At 38.9% G+C, this 21,206-nt stretch overlaps 1 protein-coding gene across 1 annotated transcript in view; it reads left to right on the top strand.

Moving 5' to 3' along the window:
* The window catches only part of RBM39 (RNA binding motif protein 39), a 30,796-nt gene extending 10,404 nt beyond the window's left edge, over positions 1-20,392 (top strand). Inside the window, exons 5-17 of the mRNA XM_021536661.3 lie at positions 3,482-3,547; positions 3,653-3,703; positions 5,075-5,192; positions 5,790-5,942; positions 6,502-6,639; positions 8,119-8,184; positions 9,212-9,416; positions 9,632-9,709; positions 15,210-15,242; positions 16,261-16,336; positions 16,488-16,593; positions 19,232-19,310; positions 19,400-20,392. Coding sequence (XP_021392336.1) covers positions 3,482-3,547; positions 3,653-3,703; positions 5,075-5,192; positions 5,790-5,942; positions 6,502-6,639; positions 8,119-8,184; positions 9,212-9,416; positions 9,632-9,709; positions 15,210-15,242; positions 16,261-16,336; positions 16,488-16,593; positions 19,232-19,310; positions 19,400-19,500 — 1,270 coding nt within the window. The 3' untranslated portion in view covers positions 19,501-20,392. The remainder of the gene's footprint in view (positions 1-3,481; positions 3,548-3,652; positions 3,704-5,074; positions 5,193-5,789; positions 5,943-6,501; positions 6,640-8,118; positions 8,185-9,211; positions 9,417-9,631; positions 9,710-15,209; positions 15,243-16,260; positions 16,337-16,487; positions 16,594-19,231; positions 19,311-19,399) is intronic.
* Positions 20,393-21,206: the final 814 nt, after the last annotated feature.

Raw genomic sequence — 21,206 nt, forward strand, 5'->3', positions numbered from 1 at the left:
ATGTGTCCCAGAAGCTTTGGTGTTGACTGATGGCAGTCAGCAAGCAGTTGCTGTTATTCAGTTGTAGATTATGAATGGTCCTGTTAAAATGATAAACATGCTGATGTGATTCCAGACTTCGAGTTTTGCCTCTAAATGTGTGAAAGAGAAGGGATTGTGAAGAGTTCCTGTTCAAGGCTCTTAAAATGCAGGAACCCACCTTTAAATGTGTATAAGAGATGCTGAATTTCAGGGAGATGAAAACTTTGGTGATAAAGCCTCCTGCATTACCAGGCACCTTTGGATCTACCAATATTGAGCTTTTATTTGAAGAAGTTGTCTCTGTATCAGTGGCATAAGTTCAGTGTTTCAAAAGTGACTGCCAGAGTACTTTTTCTGGCTGGAGCATTTATTTCTGGAATCTCTCCTTGTGAGGCTGTTTGGGTAGTTTTGGGTTGGAGTTACTGCTGACAGGGTTGTAACTGACTGCAGTAGCTAGATAAAATTGCTTAATGGCTTCTATTTTATTTTATTTTTTACTCTTCCTCCTCCTTGTGATCTTTCTTACGGGCTTTGTAAAGGCTCATTTTTAAGCTGATTATCTGTAAACTGAGATGGTTTTGCTGCTGGGAGCAATTAGGAGGCATCTCAGCAGTAGTGAGAAAAAAGTTTAGGCAATTCTGAAGGAAAAGGAAAGTGCTACATACAACCTGAAAACTTCAAGTTTCTCACTTTAGGCTAGAAATGTGGTTAATCATGGTTAACTGCTTTAATTTTTAAAAATTAGGTTAAAATTAGGTGAATGTCTTGCATTGCTTAGTGCTCACAGGGGTTTTTTTCTCATGTTCTTTTCACATATGTTGTCCCTTAAGCGTTACATAGCTGTATCATTAGGTCTGTTAGGAGAAAGAACTTGATTGAGTAGCCTTGCTTAGACATGTGCTGGGCAAGTGCCAGCTGCTGCTAACATAAAGTAGAAGTCACTTAGACCATCCTGTTTCTATTCTGAAACCACAAATTTAGACAAAGCTGTTGGGAAAACAGGTTTGTTACAATGATGACTGAAAGTTTCTTGTTATTCTCCTGGACTTTGTTAGCCAAAGTTTGCTTTGTCCGACACTTTTTTGTTGGCATCTTGAATATGAATGAGCAGGTAAAGGCCGATAATTTGCTGGCTTTCTTCCGACTTGGCCATTGTTGGGGCATGTGGCATCTCGTAGGTTTGATATGTGCTTGCTTTGGCTGCACACAGAACTTTGGCTTACAAGGTAACTCCTAGACATGGAGAAATAATGGTTTGTGACTTGGTGTTTCCGTACAGGTTAGCAGGAACTGGGCAACAGTTGTAGAGACAGTAGAAGCAATGAAGAAACTTTACTTGAGATCTACAGCTTTACAAGCAAGTCTTCTTAGAAAAACACAGGGAGAATATTGTTGAAAAGGGTATACTGTTGATTTTGAGAAGGTAATTTGTGCTCTCACCTTACCCTAGGCAGCTTTCTGCTTGGCCTGTTCCAGTGGTCTGGGATTTCTTAATGTTGGTTTCCTGGAGTTCTGTGAATAAGATAGTGCTAGTCAATAAGGGAAATGAAGATTTTTGGAGTTGTGGTGGGTTGTGGGTTTTCTCTGCCCTTTTTTCCTCTTCCCTCCATCTGCACTCCCACTTTGTGCATGTATTTGAAAACTGTTACTTCTCAGTCGTTTGTGTGTTAGTTTTGTTATTCATTAGATTTAGATGAATACTTCAAATATTTCTTTCACTATTTCTTTGAAAACTCATGGTCTTAACTATTTATTATTGTTTAGTTGGTCTGCATGTTAGTGTTCTGGAGTCACTTTAATTGGTTTGTCTGGCTGCATTTGAATTAAAATGGAGAGCACCATGTTTTACATCTGATGGGTGCAAGGTAGTCCCATGTCTGATAAGAAGACAGCCTCTGAAATTAGTACCAGTATTTCCAGATGCATCTTTTGGCAGTTGTTCCATAGATACTGAAGAACCTGAATGGACACTCCCAGCAATAATTTGGCTGGACTTGAGCAGGAAATGACGTAATTTATCCTAGGCAAAAAAAAGACTAGTTTTGATCAATTGTGATCTCATCTCAACATGTGCCTGTGTTTTATGTCTTATTTTCTCTCAGTAAGTAGTTATCTTCTCTTCATAAGTAGTTTCTAAATGGTCTTTTTTCTTTATTTTTTTTCCAGTGTTGTACAGGGGCATATTTCCCTTGCTTTAACCTGGCCAGCACGGTTTTGGATCTTGGCCCACTACTTCCACCTGTGTCATGACATGCTTAAAAAATGGGCATCCTTCTCCTTGTGGTGGATGCTGAGATTTAACTATAAACATTTCTGCTCTGTGAGGAGCAAGAAGACGTTTTTCAGACAAATTGCGTGTCCAAATGGATTTAGTGAAAGGCTACTTAATGTTTTCAGCCCACCATGTCTTTTGGGGTGTTTACATCAATTTGTAGCAGCAGCAGAAAGAATCAATTATGTACACATGGAAAGCCAAAGCCCAGTGCACAGCATTCAGTCTGTGCAGCAGTGCCTGTGCGCTTGCTGAAGATACAGGAAGAATGGTAACAGGTGTTGTTCTTTGCCTTTTGAGCAGCTCTACCAGGAGATCAAATTCAGGGAGAGCACGATAAGATGAATCTTAAGTGTTCATGTCACACTTTGTTCCTGGGAGCTCCATTAACTAGCAAAAGGACTGTCCTTAACATAAAAGCAAGGGGCAGATTACAGTTTGTTCTAAGAGACTCTGTGATGCCTTGAGAATTAAATTAGATTCAGTGAAGAGATTGGATTCCTTTTGTGGTTGTGTCTGTATACAGCTGACTGCTGGGTTCACTGCTTCTGTGGTTTGATGGCCATTAGGAATTCTAAGGAAGCTTCATTTACTTATTTGCAGCACTTAAGTGGTTAGAGCCAAGACATCATTAGTGAAGTTGTCCATTGCAGGTGTCTGCAGGGAGCCACTTTGGTTTGCTCTTGCATCTTAAGTTTCATGGAACTTGTGATTTGAAAATGTTACACTCAAGCAAGTAATCCTGCCGCACCACTTGACATGCAGCTCTGAAGTATGTAGAACTCTTGAGTTCCAGGCCTTGAATGTCATGCTTTGCAGTCATCAGTATGTAGAATGTGTGGACAAAAAAACAGGTGAAAATGGTTATAACAGTAGCTGTATCTGTAGCTTAGAATAGTTTGCATATACAAATGTGCCATGACTGACTGTCTCATGAAGAGTCCTGCATATTCTGGGATTTTGTGATGCAGGTGAAAGTGGGAGGGGATCATATTCTGTGCCTTATGGTCTGAAGTGCTGCATGTATTGATAATTAGCCGATAATATTATGCATGCTGTGGGTGTTGCTAATGGAAATGCTGACAAGTTCAGAGGCAAGGGTGGGTGAGTGCTTGGAGTGTAATGTAAGTACAGACAGGAAATTTTGAATTAAAGTGCTCAGGTGTCTCATCTTTTCTCTTGCCATAGTTCTGGTCCAAAATTCAACAGTGCCATCAGAGGGAAGATTGGTCTGCCCCACAGCATCAAATTAAGGTTTTTGACTTTTCTCTGTTTTTCATTACATCATTAATAGGTTTTGTTTAGGAGTGGTATATTGGAAGGTTTTCTTGTAACCTTGTTGATCTTTCTTTTTTGCAGACGTCGCTCCAGAAGCAAAAGTCCTTTCAGAAAAGACAAAAGCCCTGTTAGGTATGACTTTTTACATGTGTTTGGGTTGGTTTGTTTTTGTCCAGTTGGAGTTGGAAAAGCGATGGTGAAATAATGTATGACTACTTGCTCTCCAGCTCATCACTCATAAGTGATGCTGGAATTCATTCAGAAAGCCAGTGAGAGAAGAGCATTGGTAGTATGTTGCTTTTTCCCCATGTCATAAAGGGTTGTAAATAATGTTGGTTTGCAAAACAAGTCTTAATTTGTTTGGTTTTTTTTGTGTTTCAGTATTCTCAATCTTTTCCCCATTAATTGTGATTTAAATTAGCTTTTCTGCTAAATTGTGCTTAATAATCTAGAGTATGGAATGGGAAAATACAAATGTTTCTTTTTGCTATCCAGTATTTATTAGTGTTATTTGTTGAGAGGCTATATGCCTTTGCAATCCAGTAGCTGCTTATCCTTCTTAGTCTTCTCATTTAAGGGAATAGGATTTAGATAGCTGCTAATGAGATTATTCTCTTACATTAATGCAGTCAAATTTAACCAATCTCATTTTATTTTTCAATGGCTGGCAAACTCTTACTGAGATAATTAGGTTTAAATTTTTATTGTGTTTTCTAAGTGATTAATATCTGTGTGATTAATTTAATAAAGATGCATACAGCATGGATAGAAGCTCAATCCAGGATCCACCATGCTACTTCCTATATAACTTGCACTTGAGTACAAGTCAGATTTTTTTAGATTTGAAGCTTTAATATGTTAACAATGGTGCATCGAATTTCAGCTAATAGTTCAGTATTGAAATAAAATTATTCTAGTTCTTAATGTGTCAAGGATCAAAGTAATTAATTATTAACAAGCTGAAACTATGAAATGAGGATCAAGAGTTCTATTTACATTGATGTCAGTCTTGTTTTATGCAGTGGCTGTAGTGACTCCAAAGTGGATGGGTAAATGGAAGATGTGAGTTGGGAAAGCCTAGCCCACAGTACTTGTCTGAGAATTTGGAGAGCTGGTCTGTGCTAGGTTGCCCGGTTTGCTTTTGTGTTCTTGTCCTTCCATCTTTTTCGTGAAAAGGACATTAAGCTCCATAGTGGTACCTGGTACCTGTTCTAGACAGTAGCAAAATGGCACCGCAGTTTATGCTTTTGCACATAAAATAGAATTTTCCAGTCATATTTGATGCTCACAGTTGAAATAGGAAATTCAATCATGTTATAACTTAACATGTTAATGTTTGGTACTCCCTTCAGTTTTTTACTCTGCCTTTTTTTTTTTTAATACAGCAGGCATTGTTTTTCCTATCAGACTGTGAAGTACTGATTCTTTAGTGTATCATGTGTGGTCCAGAGATGAGTTATTTTAATTCACTTGATTTTTTTAGCTGAACTTTATTCTTTACAGAGAACCTATTGATAATCTTACCCCTGAAGAGAGGGATGCTCGAACAGTGTTCTGCATGCAGTTGGCTGCAAGAATCCGACCAAGAGACCTGGAAGAATTTTTCTCTACAGTAGGGAAGGTAATTGATAAGGAAGTTAAAATTGTCCTGAATTTTGCCTCAAGCTGTCCTAGTACAACTTCGTACAGGTTTGATAGTTTTTTGGAATTGTAAGCATGTGGCTTTCTGGAGCTTCCTGTACCTGTGCAAAGAGGGATTAATGGTGAACTGATTATTAAAAGATTTGAGCTTGAAAATGTAGTTTCTTAGTAGTTGCTTGTTCATGTGATGTAAGGCAAAACATGTTGACGCAATTCTGACTCAAACAACTTCATTTTTCATATTTTCTTCTTATTTCAGATTGGTCGGTCAGTTATAGTGTCATTTGAAAACTCATGTAACTTCTAAGTTGGAAAAACTTAATTTAGTCTATCAGCTGTAAGGTTCTGGTATAAAGCATTAGAGTGCTGCAAGTTCTGTCACATACAAAACGAAAAACAAAACAGCGGCTTTAATGCCAACTTGCCTCTGGGATATGTTTGTTACAAAAGGTGTATGCTGCTGTAGAATTAAAGCTGTTGGCTTGGTAAATAATTCTCAGTATGTGTCAGAGAAATAGGCTGCATTGGGTTTTTTCCTCTTTCTCTAAAATATTTCCATACTGTTGTTGTCTTTCAGGTTCGAGATGTGCGAATGATTTCGGATAGAAATTCCAGACGTTCAAAGGGGATTGCTTATGTTGAATTTGTTGATGTTAGTTCAGTACCCCTGGCAATAGGACTGACTGGACAGAGAGTCCTGGGTGTACCTATCATAGTACAGGCATCACAGGTACGGAATTGTAAACCTCATTTTTGTTCATGCAGAGTTATGTGTCTTGTATTTTGATGAGAAAATTAATGTTTGAAAATTTGGCTACCACTGGATGTTTGGAAAACCTTAACAATAAAAATTATTTAAGCTTGTGATAATGGACTTTTGTTTCCCATAGATAACAGGCAAATTAAAGTGATTCAAAGTTGTGTAAAGGCATTAGGAAAATACAGATCTTAAGCAAGTAACAGTAAAGAAATTGTTAATAGTGTTACAGAAGTGAAGGCTATATTGTGTATGCTTTCCAGATAATCTACTAGGTAGAAGCCAGAATTCTGCATGAAGCTGTTCAGTTTGAACAACTTCAGCTTTTGGAGTATATTGTCTCTGTACTTGGTCATGGGCTTGGGTTTTGTAGCTCTTAAGTTCAAGTCTGATGATTAGACTGCAGATCAAGCAACAGCTTCTGTATGTTTGGTGAATCTTGTAGTTTAGGTATGAGAGATATTTACTTCTTATGTTAGGGTTTTTTTTTTTTATTAATTTCTTATCAAAGGTGAATTTTTTTTCTCCTTAGGCAGAGAAAAACAGAGCAGCAGCAATGGCAAATAATCTGCAGAAGGGCAGTGCTGGTCCTATGAGGCTCTATGTGGGATCATTACACTTCAATATAACTGAGGATATGCTTCGAGGAATCTTCGAGCCATTTGGCAGGGTAAACTTTAATTTGGCGTGTTGTGTTAGAGTAGTTGATTTGAAAAATCTAGGTTTGTTGTAGAGCTATGACAGCTTCTGGAAATAATTCAACTTCATACTCACAAAACACTTGTGGTTTTCTTTTTCTTGCACTGCTGTGCCCATGCATTCACAGGTCTTAGGTATGTGGGTAGTGTTGGAGAAGAGAACTTAGATTTGTGGTGGTGTCCAGTGAATTTGAACAGCTGGTCCTAGAAAGTTCAGAATTCAATGAATACCTGAAATTAAGGAGCAGGGGAAAAAAACCTTGAAACCAGACAAATTCTCTGTGTTGTATCCTTCTCTGGCAGCTTGTATCTTTCCCTTTCAGGATTGTGAATGGGAGCCCCATTTCAAGGGTTAAAGCACAAAAAGCAGAACTGGGCCTGAGGTCTCAGAATAGTACTGTCATCTGTTTCAGATGAGTTTTTGCTGCAGCTTTAGCTGATGTTAAGACCATAAACTAGCTGTATGCCCTTTACAGCTCTGAGTTGGGCCCATTCTCACTCCTGATCATTGGGCAGCAGGATGCAGCACAGTAGTAAGATTATGTAGAGAGAATTATGGCAGTGAGCAGATAAAAGAAGTTTCCTGTGGAGTTATAATACATTAGCCCTACTGCTGTATATATCATTTACATAGGGGAAAAGTTAGATATTCAGTATGCTTCTTAATGGGTAAAAAGAAGCCAGTTAATGTTTGAGGTTTTTGCCTACAGTGTTTGGGTATGAACTCTGCCTCATATACATATATGCTTTTCACATGCTTTATTCAGAGTCAGTATGCCTGTCCCTTTAAATCTCTTGCACAGAACCCTGGAAAATTGCTACAGTTGATTAAATTTAAATGTACATGGCTGCTCTTCTGGTGGTTTGGGGTTTTTTTCTTCCATCAAGTTCTGGCAGTAGGATTAAGGTAGTTTAGGAGGCTTACATGGAGACCTGTGAAGATCTTTGCTTCTTCCATATACTCCAGTCCTTCCCAGTGCTACTTTATGGCTAATGGGTAACTCAGTGATGTGTTTTAAATTCAGTAATGGTAAACTTCTAAAGTTCCCATGTACCAAGAGTTACTAAAATACACAGGTTTTTCTTAAAGGCCCTTGTCAGTCAGGCATACTGCTTTTCTTATTTTGTAAAACAGTTTCTCAGCATATGAAATGTGTTTCAGTTACAATCTGATCATGTCTGTATGCTTATTCTGCCAGAATTCTGCATCAAGCCTCTACCCATAGATGAGCTCAAAACCCTCATGTTTACCTGCTTCTCTTACTATCCAAATACCTATTTAGCTGTCTGTATACTAATTTTGAAATTTTAGGAAGAAATAAGAAACTAATTTTTAAAAAGTTTCACATTCACGTATGTGTATTTGACAGGGATGTTTTCATGTTTTGTTCTGGTATCTTGGGGTGTGTTCCAAAATGTGTTCTAATAAATAGCTTTATTCTTATCTTTAGATTGAAAGTATTCAGCTCATGATGGACAGTGAAACTGGACGCTCAAAAGGATATGGATTCATTACGGTATGACTAGAATTCTTAGGTTTCTAGGATGATTTCTGAGTGTAACCTTCCTGTGTAGGAGAGTATAGCTGTATGTGAACCTTCCTGTGTATATCTGTGTTGTTATATAGTAGCAGTATAAACATAATGAACTAAGCATAATCTAAATTTGTTACATACTCATGGGAGGTACTAAATTTCTACTTGATAACTATATATCTCATTTCAGAAGTGTCATGTTGCAGGATACAGCACTGGATTTTTTAGTTTGTTTCTGATGGTTGTCTGCGTATTGAGAATGCGTAGTGAATATGTTTAGATGGGAATAGTTTTCTCTGTAGTCAGTGCCTGCAAAAACAAATTATGTCTTCTGCAGACAAAGACACTACTAAAGTCTGGTGTTTTTTATAACTGAAAATAATTGAATTTGAGGTTTTTAGGGGAAATAAAATTATAGGGGCTGAAACTTTCAGTTGAAAACTTCTTTCCTCTTTACCCTCAGGTACACAGTTTTGTGAACTTGAGTTTCTTAACTGACCTGGCAATTTGTCATGGGGAAAAAAGTCTCGGCTGGGACCTCTGGCACATGGACACAAACCAAACATACTATATAGTTCATACTTAATGGTTTTAACACTGATAAAATGTTTGTATGTTCATTTTGATGTTTCGCAGCATCAAAAGCAGAACATCTGTTTAGGAATAACTTGTAAATACCATGGCAGTTGTAAGGTTACAAAGGAATTGAATATCACTCTTGAAAGAGAACCACAGCCATGACTTCTGTTGATTGCAGTATCTAGATGCTATAGCTTCAGCAATATATTTTAATATATAGTACCTTATTATGAGAAAGTAAATACCAAAACATGTGTGTATTTGATTTAAATGAAAAATTCTGAGCACATGTACATTAGCTTATAGAGTTTCTTATATTTTCTTCTATTGTCTTAAAGAGTTTCTCCTATTTGTGGATACTACATATTGCAGAAACGTTGCTGAATCCTGTAGGCAAGTATTACTGAATTTGTGTTTTTCCAATCTACAGTTCTCAGACTCTGAGTGTGCCAAAAAGGCCCTGGAACAACTCAATGGATTTGAGCTGGCTGGGAGGCCAATGAAAGTAGGACATGTAACTGAGCGTACTGATGCTTCCAGTGCTAGCTCATTTTTGGACAGTGATGAGTTGGAACGGACTGGAATTGATTTGGGAACAACTGGTCGCCTTCAGTTGATGGCAAGACTTGCAGAAGGTGTGTGCAATGTTGGATAACAAGTGTGTGAAGAAGTTTGCAGAATTTGAATTAAAACACTCCACAGAACTGTTAGGATAAACGTATGAAACATTTAAATGCATGGTATTTTTTTATCTTTTGATTGACAACAGGAAGATTTCTGATACTTCTGTTACTGCATCTCTAACTGAATGAAAGGGCTTGCTCTAAGCTCTCTCTGTGTTCTGTTCCAGGTACTGGTTTGCAGATTCCTCCAGCTGCACAACAGGCTCTGCAGATGAGTGGATCTTTGGCCTTTGGAGCTGTGACAGGTAAGAAATGATGACCTATATATTTAAAATTACTTCATAAACTTGAGACAAGAGGTACTTAACTGTTTTTTTGTCTTTTAAAATGAGGTATTGCAGCATTTTTTACAAACTGTAAAACACTGCAAAACCATAAGCAAGTAACTAATGACAGTATATCACAATTTGGTTGGGTGTGATTCACTTTGCATGTTTTTGCAAATTTGCTGGTTTTCACCCCAAACCTTCATCTCTTCATTATTCTCTGTGCTAGTGGGTATTTGTATGTTGTACTGTAGTATACATGTTGACTATTTAAAATGGCAGGCTCAGAAATGGAAGGGGATTGACAGCTGTAGAAAAACCAGAGCTTTATGAGGGGCAGGAACATTATTAGGACTTTATGGGGGGAAACATTATAAAGATGGCAGCAGCGTTTTTACAGCGTATGTCCTCATTAAGAAAGACGTTTTTATGTCGGGGAATGTGTGTGTTGCTTGGATTTGGCTATAGTTGTATGTGTGTTCTTCAGGTGGGTGTGCTGGAATGAGGCTGAGGGATGTGATTCTGCTGCTTAGTTCATAGCTGGTCTGAAAAACAAACTATTCATGGAGTCTTCAGAACTAGAGCAGGGAGTAACCTCCCCGAAGGCTGCTTTTTTTTTTTGCTACTTTTGATTAATACTATGAACAAAGGATATGAAACTGTCATAACAGTAGAAAGGACCTGAATGTCACAAATAACCAGATGCTGGAATGTGTGGGAAGAGTCAGGAAAGTAGCAAAGAAAAGGTGGCATTGTTGTTTTCCTTCCAGTAGAGCTTGTGATGGAAGTGATTCAGACTTAATAAGATAGGTCTGAATCATGTTTACTGATGGTCAGGTGCAGTCTTAAGAAGAGCATACATATGAAGCTGTAGACAGTTGCTAAAAGAATAAAATAGAGTTCTAGAGATGTGCCCTCGGAAGGGAAAGGAACTGGCCAGTGACAGAAAAATGTCAGTTGCCTGTTTGAGAAGGATGAAAAACATACAGTAGCAAGGAAAAAGTGTGTCTAGTCCAGAAAGAGAAGGAAAGGTAACCACCGCTGAAGTTATATCAACATTTATGTAGGTTATAAACTGGTGTGGCAGTCTCATGTGTAAACACATGTCACCAATTAGAAATGAGAATAGTGTTTTAAAACAACAGTAGTCCTTTTCCTCCTCCACATTTGAAACAGAGTCAAAAAAATCCGAGCTCATTAAATCAAGATGGCCAAAAATGGCTGACACAGCTGCATGGTGCAGGTAGTATGGAATCAGTATGAGAAAACATGGCTATGGAGAAATAAATGATGAGGCCAAATACAGGTGTTAGAAGAAGATGCATGTTTAGCAACTGTAGAAATAAAGATGGTAGGGTTATCATTGTTCATTCAACTTGTACAAAAGGACTAGTGCAGACATACACAACTTAAGTGACTTTGGAAAAAGATAAAGCTTTTTGCTGCCATAGAGTCATGAGCTATCCCCAAAGTGAGATTTGGTTATGGATTAAAGATCTCTTTACTCTTGTTAGAGAAAATTACTACCAGGAATTATGTCATTGTGGGAGACTTTAACTTCCCCGATACAGATTGGAGAAGAATTGCTAGTAATAATGGTGGGGCCCAGATATTCCTGGATGTGATATCCGACAAATTTCTTCATCAAACACTCACTGACTCATGAAGAGGGGATGCTATTTTAAACTCAATTTGGTAAGTAATGAAGATGTTATGGATGAGAATAGAAATGACCATTGACTTGAGGGATCATGAGTTGCTCACATTTAAATGGAAGGATACACAAGCAGGTCTAACTGATGGTTGAAGAAACAAGGCAGTTAAGTCATCTGGTCTGAGCAACTTGGGTGTTTGAACAGGCAAGATGTGAAAAGTTTCTTCTGTTTCACATTGCTAATGCTGTGTTGGATCTGTATTCTACAGAAAGAAGAAGAAGTTCTGTTAGTGTGGGCTCCATGCTAAACCTGGGTGATCAGCTACCTCAAAAGAAATAAGGGATGATCACACAGCCTATGAAGAATAGGAAAAAGGACTGATAATAAAACAATATTTTCATTTTGGGAAACAGATAAAAAGATAATTGTCTGCCAATAGTCAGATTGAGTTAGACGTTTTTAAATTAATTAAAGCAATAGATAAAGGTTTATCAACACTTGAAGAAAAAAAAAAAAAAAGAAGTGGGACTCAAGTGAATGAAAAACGACTCCCAAGATGTTTATCTGTATTTAGTTGCCTCAATTTGTAGTGGGGGTACTAGTCATAAAGTTTAGAATTTGAGGAAGGTAAGCTAGGAATATGTAGTTCAAAAATAAAAAAGAAAATTACTCCCAGGGTAGAAAGAAAGCTAAAAGTAAGAGGCTAATGAAGACAGTTCAGAGGAGCAAAACTCCCATGAAAAGAGTGATTGAATACATGTATGAAACATGAGGTCTCATCTCTGGTATTGCCTGTAAACATTTTAAGTCCATGATATGGTATATTGCTGAAACATGTGACTCTAAATTACCCTTGAAGGACATTTGAAGGAAGAAGAATGTGGTATGGCCAGATTCTGGTCCTATTACTGAGTAGGCTTTGCTCCTTCAGAAGTCATACTAAAGAAGAACAAACTGGAGAAAATTATGAAAGTATAGTATACTTTTAGAAGCTGTATTTAAAGATCAACTGTCATTGATTAAATTGCCTTTCCTTGGCAGAGGAGGAGCAGCTTCTTGCTGATCTTTAGACTTGTCATTTGGAAGTTATTAAACTGGAGGAGTAGTATAGGAAATACAAGGTGTGTGAAGAAGCTGCCTCAGAGAAGAAAGGATTTTTTTACAAGTGAAAGTTGGAGGCTATTGTTAAAGCCAAAATTTGGATGTTGGGCTGGTCTTGTGTAATATTTACATGAATGAAAATGGTCAGCAGTAGTTATGAGGTAAATAAATGTATAGGTCCTGTCAACGCGAAATTATTGGGGTGTTGTATATTGTTCACCTCTTCAGGGTTAAATCAAATTCCACTCACATAGTCTGGGAGCTTAGCAATGGAAGAATGGCTAGGGAGGGAAAAAATACTTAAATGCTTCAGTTTATCAGTGCCAGAAGCATGATATAGCATTAAAATATTAGCTGTGTTCCTAGAGGCAAGTAGGCCTAAAGCATCTGAGGTGTAATATATACATTTGCAAACACTTGTGATAATCTGTGTTTAAGAGGGAGTCAATCAAACTAAAGGGAGGGTAAAGAATTAGTTTTAGGGGATGCCTGAGAATTTGGCCATCCAGCGGGAAAAAGAATTAGAAGCTGAACAGTGTACTCCCTGTTCTCTTTCTGAACATAGGAAATTTAAAATAATCAGCCTATAGAATATTCTTCTAATGTTTTGTGGGACAAAGTCTTCCTTACTTGTGGAAGGAGCTGTCTGTTTATGGCAAAAATTGACATGGTGTGCTGCAAAAGAGGGAAGGGATAGGTATCATCCTGGAGCTCTGTTTGGTCTCTGTTCGAAGTAATGACTCAAGACACTGGGCAATGCTTGGCAGGCTTTGGCCTATTTAAAGCTATCAGGATTTCAAAATAAACTTTATTTTAAGACACAAAATGCTTTGATATGTCTGTATTTCTGCTTTATCTGTATACTAAACATGTACTCCCATCATGCTAAACTTGCTGCTCTTACAGGTGTTATATAAGTATATACTGAAAAAGTAACTTTGATCTGAATTGGACAGATGTATTCATTTTGTTGGTGCATACTGTTTAAAACTATGTTTAGGGAAACATGAATTGACAGTAAAGAGTGACAGTTAATTTCTTAATTCTGAGTGATTTTAGAACTGAGAGGACAGGACTGTTTTTCAGTCAAGAGCAACAAGATAATCCAGTTGATAAAAGATCTGGTGAGCAGTGGTTACGTTCCAAACGTTGTAGATAATTAATCTGAGAAACTGTTGCACAAGATAGTGGTAGGTGACTTTGCTGTGTTTAGAACAGATCTTACTTGTTCCTGGACAGAATTTGCATTGATGATACGTGCAGGTTTACCACGTTAGGTGCAGGAATTCTGGAGTATTTGCCTGTAGAACCCTAGGTTGACCCATGCAGACAAGTTCAGCCAGACATGATGGATTGGAATTGCAGCAGGAAAAGTGTCTGTCCTCATCTAAATTAAAACTTTGGATATTTGCTGATTTCTTTAAAATGCGTTTGTTTTCAAAAGAGTCTGAGTATTAATTAACTAGGTAATTAGTTACAGATTTGGCCAAGACCATGCAGTTTCTGCAGAGACTACAGGCTAAGGCAGCGTTTGCTATTGTGATATTTCTCATTCTATGGAGTTGAGGACTTTGTGGGTTCAGATCTGGATGGAAAATATGCTAAACATGGCCAGCTCTTTTTACAACTCAGCCTTCAGAGCTTACTCCTTCCAGCCCTTGCTTTTCGGTGTGGTTCCTGGTACATGTTCTGTGCAAAACACTTGGAAAGGCACATGAGGAAAATCTAGAGAGAAACATTTATTCCTGTTGGTTCTTCATTGTCATGCAGGAAGTTTTATTAGAAAGGGGAAAAGTATGTTGATACCTGGTGCCTTCAGGTATTTCCAGGTAAGCTTGGAAGCTTACTTGGTGCTCATTACTTGATACTCTCTAAATGAGTGAATTAAGGTGATTGTTTGCTTCAGTCTTCTCACACCTAGTATATGCTAAATGGAACCATGATTGAAGGGACTTATGCTTACAGTTCTTGAATTCTGAAGTTTTCTGTTCAAAGATGTCAAGTATTGAAGTCATATAGTTGGAAATGGCTAGAAAGTGCATTTTTTTGTTTCCATCACTTTGAATTGGGACAAGTGTATGTTGTTAAACTTGTAAATAGATGTTGTAAACAAGTAAAGAGATGTTGTTAAACAAGTAAAAAATGTTTTCTAGGCAAATTACATGTTCTGAACACTGGAAATTATTTTGAATTTGAAAAATAACAAAGTTACTTGTATCATGCCATCTATATGAAAGCATAGCAGATTAAGTATTGCCTTATTCTACTTGAAATGAAATTTGATATCTGCTTTAAGCATGTCAGGTTTGTATAGCTGTCTGCTTAACTGCTTTCTGGTAGTAAAGATGTTGGTGTTGACAGGCACCTTAATGTGTGTCAGAATTGCTGTAATTATTTTCTCATGGAGTAGAACGTGTCTTGTAAAGACCTCAATCATAGCAAAAGCAAGTTGAGAGTGATGCACTGAATTAAAGGACATGGTCATGTCTGCTCTTTTAAGGTATTGTTTCTCTTTAAAATACTTTGTTGTCACAGAATCTGTCATATACAGAATACTCTAGTAGAGAAGCTGAAATTAGCGAAACTACTCACAACTAGAGTGGAACAGTGATACTGGAATAAGCTCTTAACCACAGAAATACAAGCTGAACAACCTGGCTGGCAGGTGATGATACAGTGATGCTAGCAAGCATACTAATTAACTTCTCTGTATTTTTCTTTAGACTTGCAAACAAGACTGTCCCAGCAGAATGAAGGTAAACTAGCATTTGCTATGACTTGTAAATCATAGATTTTATTTCAGGTGTCTGTAGGGGAAATGCTTCTGCCTATACCTGAGAAATTGTGTTCTGTTAGTTGTCTGTGGGGAATCATGCTGTGATTGGTTTTTTGACTGAAAATTCTTGGTAGCGTTTTCTCCAGTGCTGGTAGCATTCCCTAGCCATGCACTAGTCCAAGAAAATGTGTGGGCTGGTATTTGTGGTTGGGTAGGAGTGTTCTCCCTGCGTTAGAAGGGTTATTTGAGAATCAGAAGTTTGGGTTTACTGTCTTTGAGTTGCTCCTTATCTGACTGCACAACCCCTTAATGTTTGAAGTATATGGGGAAGGGGGATGTTATTGCAGCTCCATTGTCAGAAGCCTGAAGCCTGTGGCAGTGCAGCCTGTTGGACAGTGTTTAATACAATGTACTAGCATGATGAGCAGCAATAAATTACAATAATTTCACAATTATAGGGAAAGAGCAATTTCAGGTGTCAAATGTTTCCTTCAGTCTGTGTTTTCAAGGAATGAAAGTGCAGGTACACTTCTGAAGCATAATTCAACATGCTTAAAACAGGTTTTAAGAATTCCTCAAGGTTGTCTGTCCTTTGCTGTGCAGTCAGCTGGGGTGGTGCTGTCCTGAGCTGCTGCTGGGCTTCCATGAGGGGCAAAGCATTAAAGGTGCTGCTGACATACAACTGAGGCAGACATTTTAGATGCAAATGAAAATGCATGCTTTTTAATGTTCAAATGGAAAATCTGCCAAAATCAATGTGTACGATTATATTTTCACTTTTCAGGTTCAACCGTGCTTTATAGCGTGGTGGTTTTTGTATTGATCAGTTTAAACATATCTGTCATCAATAGTGTCTGGTTCTGAGTTTTGCTTTCTCGCCTTCAGTTTCTGTTTAGTCAGAGCCGTTTCTATGATTGTGAATAAATTAAAGCTGTACATAGGAGGTTCTTAGATATGCTAGTCTTTTTGTTTTTTTTTTTTGTTTTCCATTACAATAGTTCTGGCTGCAGCAGCTTCTGTACAACCACTTGCAACACAGTGCTTCCAGCTTTCCAACATGTTTAATCCTCAAACGTAAGTGATTTATCATTGTCTGTTTGGCATTTGTCAATTACCTTAACATGTAAGAAAGAAGTCTGAATGTTGCAGGAGTGCGTTTAATGGGTTTTGGGGGTGGATTTTTTCTGAATGATATCTCTGTCCTGTCTTTCCTTCCCTTGTACAGTGAAGAAGAAGCTGGCTGGGACACAGAAATTAAAGATGATGTGATTGAGGAATGTAACAAACATGGAGGAGTTATCCACATCTACGTTGACAAAAACTCAGCTCAGGTATGCAGATGTTCTGTTGCTCTCTTTTTTCTAGGGGGAGCATTACAAATATGAGGCTTTTCCTAAACTGTACCTAAATTTCTTACTTTGTGCAGAATGTAGGTGGTTCCCTTGTGTATAACTTGGATGAGCAGCTTTCTGGTGCTGCTCTTGCAGGTTTACCCAGCTGAAGTTGCTGTAGAAGACTAGTAACCAGTTCAGGCATTTGGCATTTCCCTTAAATTGTGCCTTTCTCCCAAGTTAGGGACTTCAGTTTCTTCTTTCTAGAGCACAGGCTTCAGCAGAAAGGGCCCTTGCTCCAACAGAATTACAATGTACAGGTAAATGTGTGCCTCATCCCATGCTTAGAAATAGTTGTGGTCACTCATGACATTAAAGCCTTGCAAGGGGCAGTCTGAGGGCATGGAGTTAAAAGAGGGAAGAGAAAGACTGCTGCTGCTGACTGAATTCCATATTAATGCCTGTGTCTTAAACTGGTGAATATATTCTTCTTCTGACTTCACCTTGTTTGCATAAACACTAGACTGGTTACTTCTTCCTTGTATTTCATTTCTTGGACTGTATAAACTCTGGAAGGTCTGTAAATAGATTAACTCTCTTGAAACCTTTTTTTTAAAGAATTCACAGCCCAAACAAAAGTTCAGTGTCAGTTTTCAGATGGCTTCACAATTGGGTTAATTTCTATCCATCACATCCTAGAAGTGTCATTTTGTGTTCCATGGCAAGGTACAAGGCTGAAACCTATTTTCCTGTTGGTGTGCTTAGGTGGGACTGTTCTACCTGGTGATCCACTTGGCACTCAACCATTGCTTTCTTTGCAGCTGCCCCAATATCACATGAAACCCTTTCTTGTGGGTTACAGAGAGGTTAGACAGGAGCTGCAGTCTAGCACATAAAACAATGTGCTGCATTACCTGGCATCTTGTAATCTCCAAGATCACACCTGTGATCTTGGACTGTTGGACTGATGAGAGGCAGAAATCTTCCCCATAATGTGTTTGTTATTTAGAGAAAATGAAGTGTTCTTTGACATAAAAAAATCCAAAGCAACCAACAACCCAGAACACTTCCCACCTCCAAAAAACCCTCCCAACAATTAAACACACAAAAAAAAAATCACTGCACAACCCCCCCCAAAACCACCACACCCAAAACTACACCAGCCGTCAAGATACCTCACATAGTTCTAAGCCCATGGAGCTGCAAAATTCTGTTTCACATAAGCAGGTGGATTTAAAAGAAAAAACTGTAACATACTAAGTAATAATGTTTCATAAAAAATGAAATCTGTTTTGTCATGATAGCACAGCAGTGACACAGATATAAAATATCCCCTGATAGAGTTTCCATTGTACCATTCTGTTTTCCAGGCTTAGCTTCTGGACCCCTTCAGGGCTCTGTCCCAGACTTCCATGCTGAGGACTGTCAGGGGTTGGCTTATGAGGTTGTGATTTGTTGTGGATTAAACAGTTGCAGTCCCAGCTGAGTGCATGGCTCATGTATCACATCTATCTGTGCTGCTGGGCATTAAGGAAAACCATAGCTTTGTGTTCCTGCACCTTATTTGGCCATTTAAGCTGTTTAGGTGCCTTTGCAGGGGGGAGGCTGAGAGCAGAGCTCTGTGTTAATTGATTGCTTAGTGCCTTAAACACCAGCTCCTAAGCTCAGGTTCGTCACATAAGAAAGGAATGAGTTAGCTTACAGTGGGAAGAGTTAATACAGGCTGACTAAAGCTGCTAAAGAAAGGCTGGAGTCTATTTTTAAATTACTATTTTCCTGAAAATCTGTTTCATCTAGAATTAATCCTCTTAGGTATTACTGATGGTCAATTTTTAAGAAGGCAGCCAGAAAAATGCGACACATTACTGTGGGCATCTCTGTGTCTTGGAGTTGTTGGATGTGGCTGTTGTAGTTCTCTTGATTAGGGAGGCTCAGTGCTTGATCTGCAGATGGCAAACTCCAGGTGTCTCTGGTGAAGTTCAGTCTGTCATGCACCTTGGGAAGCATCTCAGGCTCTTCCTGCCCTGCGGGGATGGGATTTTCCCTTTACCTCAGTTCTTGTTCAAGTAAAGACACACATACTTACGTTTATATAGGAGAATTTTTATGGTATATGTCTCCCTTGAAGTGGTGCTTCCTTCCTATGTGGGGGAACGGGGAGTGCTTGGTTCTTGTGGAATACAGGCTGTGAGCTTTGCATGTTGAGTGAAGCATATGTGATTGAGGTTAGTGGCTTATGGACTGTGGCAGCTGGACTGCCTTGGGAGCAAACCAGACCCCTTTGTGCTCTTCTCTTTCACATGGTGCTAATGATTAGGAGTTTTTAGATCCTCTTTCTAAAAGGCTCTCAGGAGCAGATCAGCCATCCATGGCTCAGTGATTACTGGTGAAATGTGTGTTTGGGCTATCTTGAAAAATCCTATTTAGAAAAACTGAAGGTTGCAGTAACTGCCACAGTGGAGTAGAGCCTGTCAGTACCACTGTCCTCTTTTGTGCTCATTCTGTGTTATGGATTAATGCCAGTGGGTGCCTGGTGGAGCAGGTGTGGTTCTGTTACAGCCAGGTCCAGGAGTGGCTGAGGAACATCACTGGGGAAGCGTCTCTGACTCCTCATGGGCCACATTATTCTGTCTTGCAGGGCAATGTGTATGTCAAATGTCCCTCCATCGCTGCTGCCATTGCAGCTGTCAATGCTTTGCATGGGAGGTGGTTTGCAGGTGAGTGTTCCATGTACACACCTACATTTAGTCATCCTTTACAGAAATGAGCAGACACTGATGTTTACTTTTTTCCCTCTTGTGATTAGGTAAAATGATTACAGCAGCGTATGTACCTCTTCCAACATACCACAGCCTTTTCCCAGACTCTATGACTGCAACCCAACTACTGGTTCCTGTTCGACGATGAAGATTAATTTAGTCAGTTTTGTACATAGGTATTTTTTGGAGGAAGATTGAGTTATCTTTTATTTAGATAAAACTAAAGGAAAGGATTTAATGTCATTTTGTGTACACTTCCTGCTATCTTTAAAAATAAAATGAAGTAAGCAGAAATGCAGTGTGTTCATTCTCCCTTACTAGCATTTCCACTGTATACAAAGCTGTTGACTTCTTGTTCTGCCTTGTAATTCTTGTACATTGACAAAGGTGATCCGTAGGAACTGAGAAATAGCTCACAGATAACAAGTACTCTGTAAAAGGCAGATGGGACACAATGACATTTTTAATGTTTCATGAGTCTTTCTTTTAATGCAGCAAAGGCATTTTACATTTCACTAAATGTGGGTGATCTGCTCAAGGGTAGTATCTGAGAGAGACTGGATGAAGGGACATATTTAGTGGTTTTGTATAAATGGAAAATCAAAAAAGTTACCAAATGCTGACTGCAGACAGCTACTCAGCTTGCTTTGTGCTGAATAATTGGTAATAGGAGGATTGGAGGGTTTTATTTCTTGATAGTAACTTTTGATTATTGTATCTGTATAAGTTTCTTTGTAAATACTGTGAGGTGTGTCTAAGTTTCCAAACAAAACATCTCTGCATTTCCAGATAAGTTTCCACGTGTGCAGTGGGGCAGAGCTGGAGGATTTCAGCCAAGTCTGAAAATGGGTAGGAAATACAGAAATGTGTTTTGTTCTGGTTGCATATAATCTTTGCTCTTTTTAAGCTCTGTGAGCTCTGAAATATATTTTTGGGTTACTTCAGTGTGTTTGACAAGACAGCTTGATATTTCTATCAAAGACTTTCATATTGCAACAATCTTTGTAAGAACCACTCAAATAAAATTCTCTTAAAAAGGCCTTCATGAAGCTCTATTTCTCTGCTCTTCCACTCTGACTTTAGGCAGCGTGTGCTTAGGCCTGGAGGTGAGTCACAGATGCTGTGCAGTGCCCAGTATGCTGGTACGCCATGGGATATCATGTGCTCAGAGAGTACATGCAGAAGCTGTTCCCGGCCCTTTGTGCAGTGTGGCCATGGTTGCTGAGGATCTGGCACAAATCTTACCTTCCTCAGGCACACTTAGAGTTCATTCCAGAGACAAACCCCTCCTGCCCACCTCCACTCCCATCCTTCAGAAACAGTTGAGAGTCCCAGGGCTGGAGGAGTCAGTTTTGTTTGCTTTAAATCTGGTTTCTAGAGGGAACTTGCCCCTGTGCTTTGCCTTTTCTACCCCTGTTCCATCTTCCTGACCTCCTTAACCACTAAGAAAAGACCAAGGGAGAGAAAGTAGGGAGAACAGAACATTCCTCGGGAGTGGGTAGAGGTGGGGCAGGCAGCAATTCCTGTAGTATTGTGGGGGGAGGACCTGCTCTGCAGCCTTCAGGGCTGTAGTTGTCCTTGAGCTGCAGTGGGGCAAGGGCCTGTCCTTAATCAAAGAACTGGGAGCAAGCAAAAGGCAAAGGTGGAGAGGGCCTGGGAATATAGCAGGATCCTGGGAATAGTAACACAACTGAAGAAGCAGAGCTGGCTCTCTAGGTATGCTTCATATGAGAACAGGCTTTATGTGGTGAATTTGTTTTTCTGCCTTAAAAACTGAGGGAAAGGCACTTGTACCAGGTCCAGGTTGTACAGGTGCCAGTTGAGGTAGTGCTGTTGCTCAAGTCTTCCTTACAT

This window comes from Lonchura striata, chromosome 17 (assembly GCF_046129695.1).
Source record: "Lonchura striata isolate bLonStr1 chromosome 17, bLonStr1.mat, whole genome shotgun sequence".
NCBI classification, from domain to species: domain Eukaryota; kingdom Metazoa; phylum Chordata; class Aves; order Passeriformes; family Estrildidae; genus Lonchura; species Lonchura striata.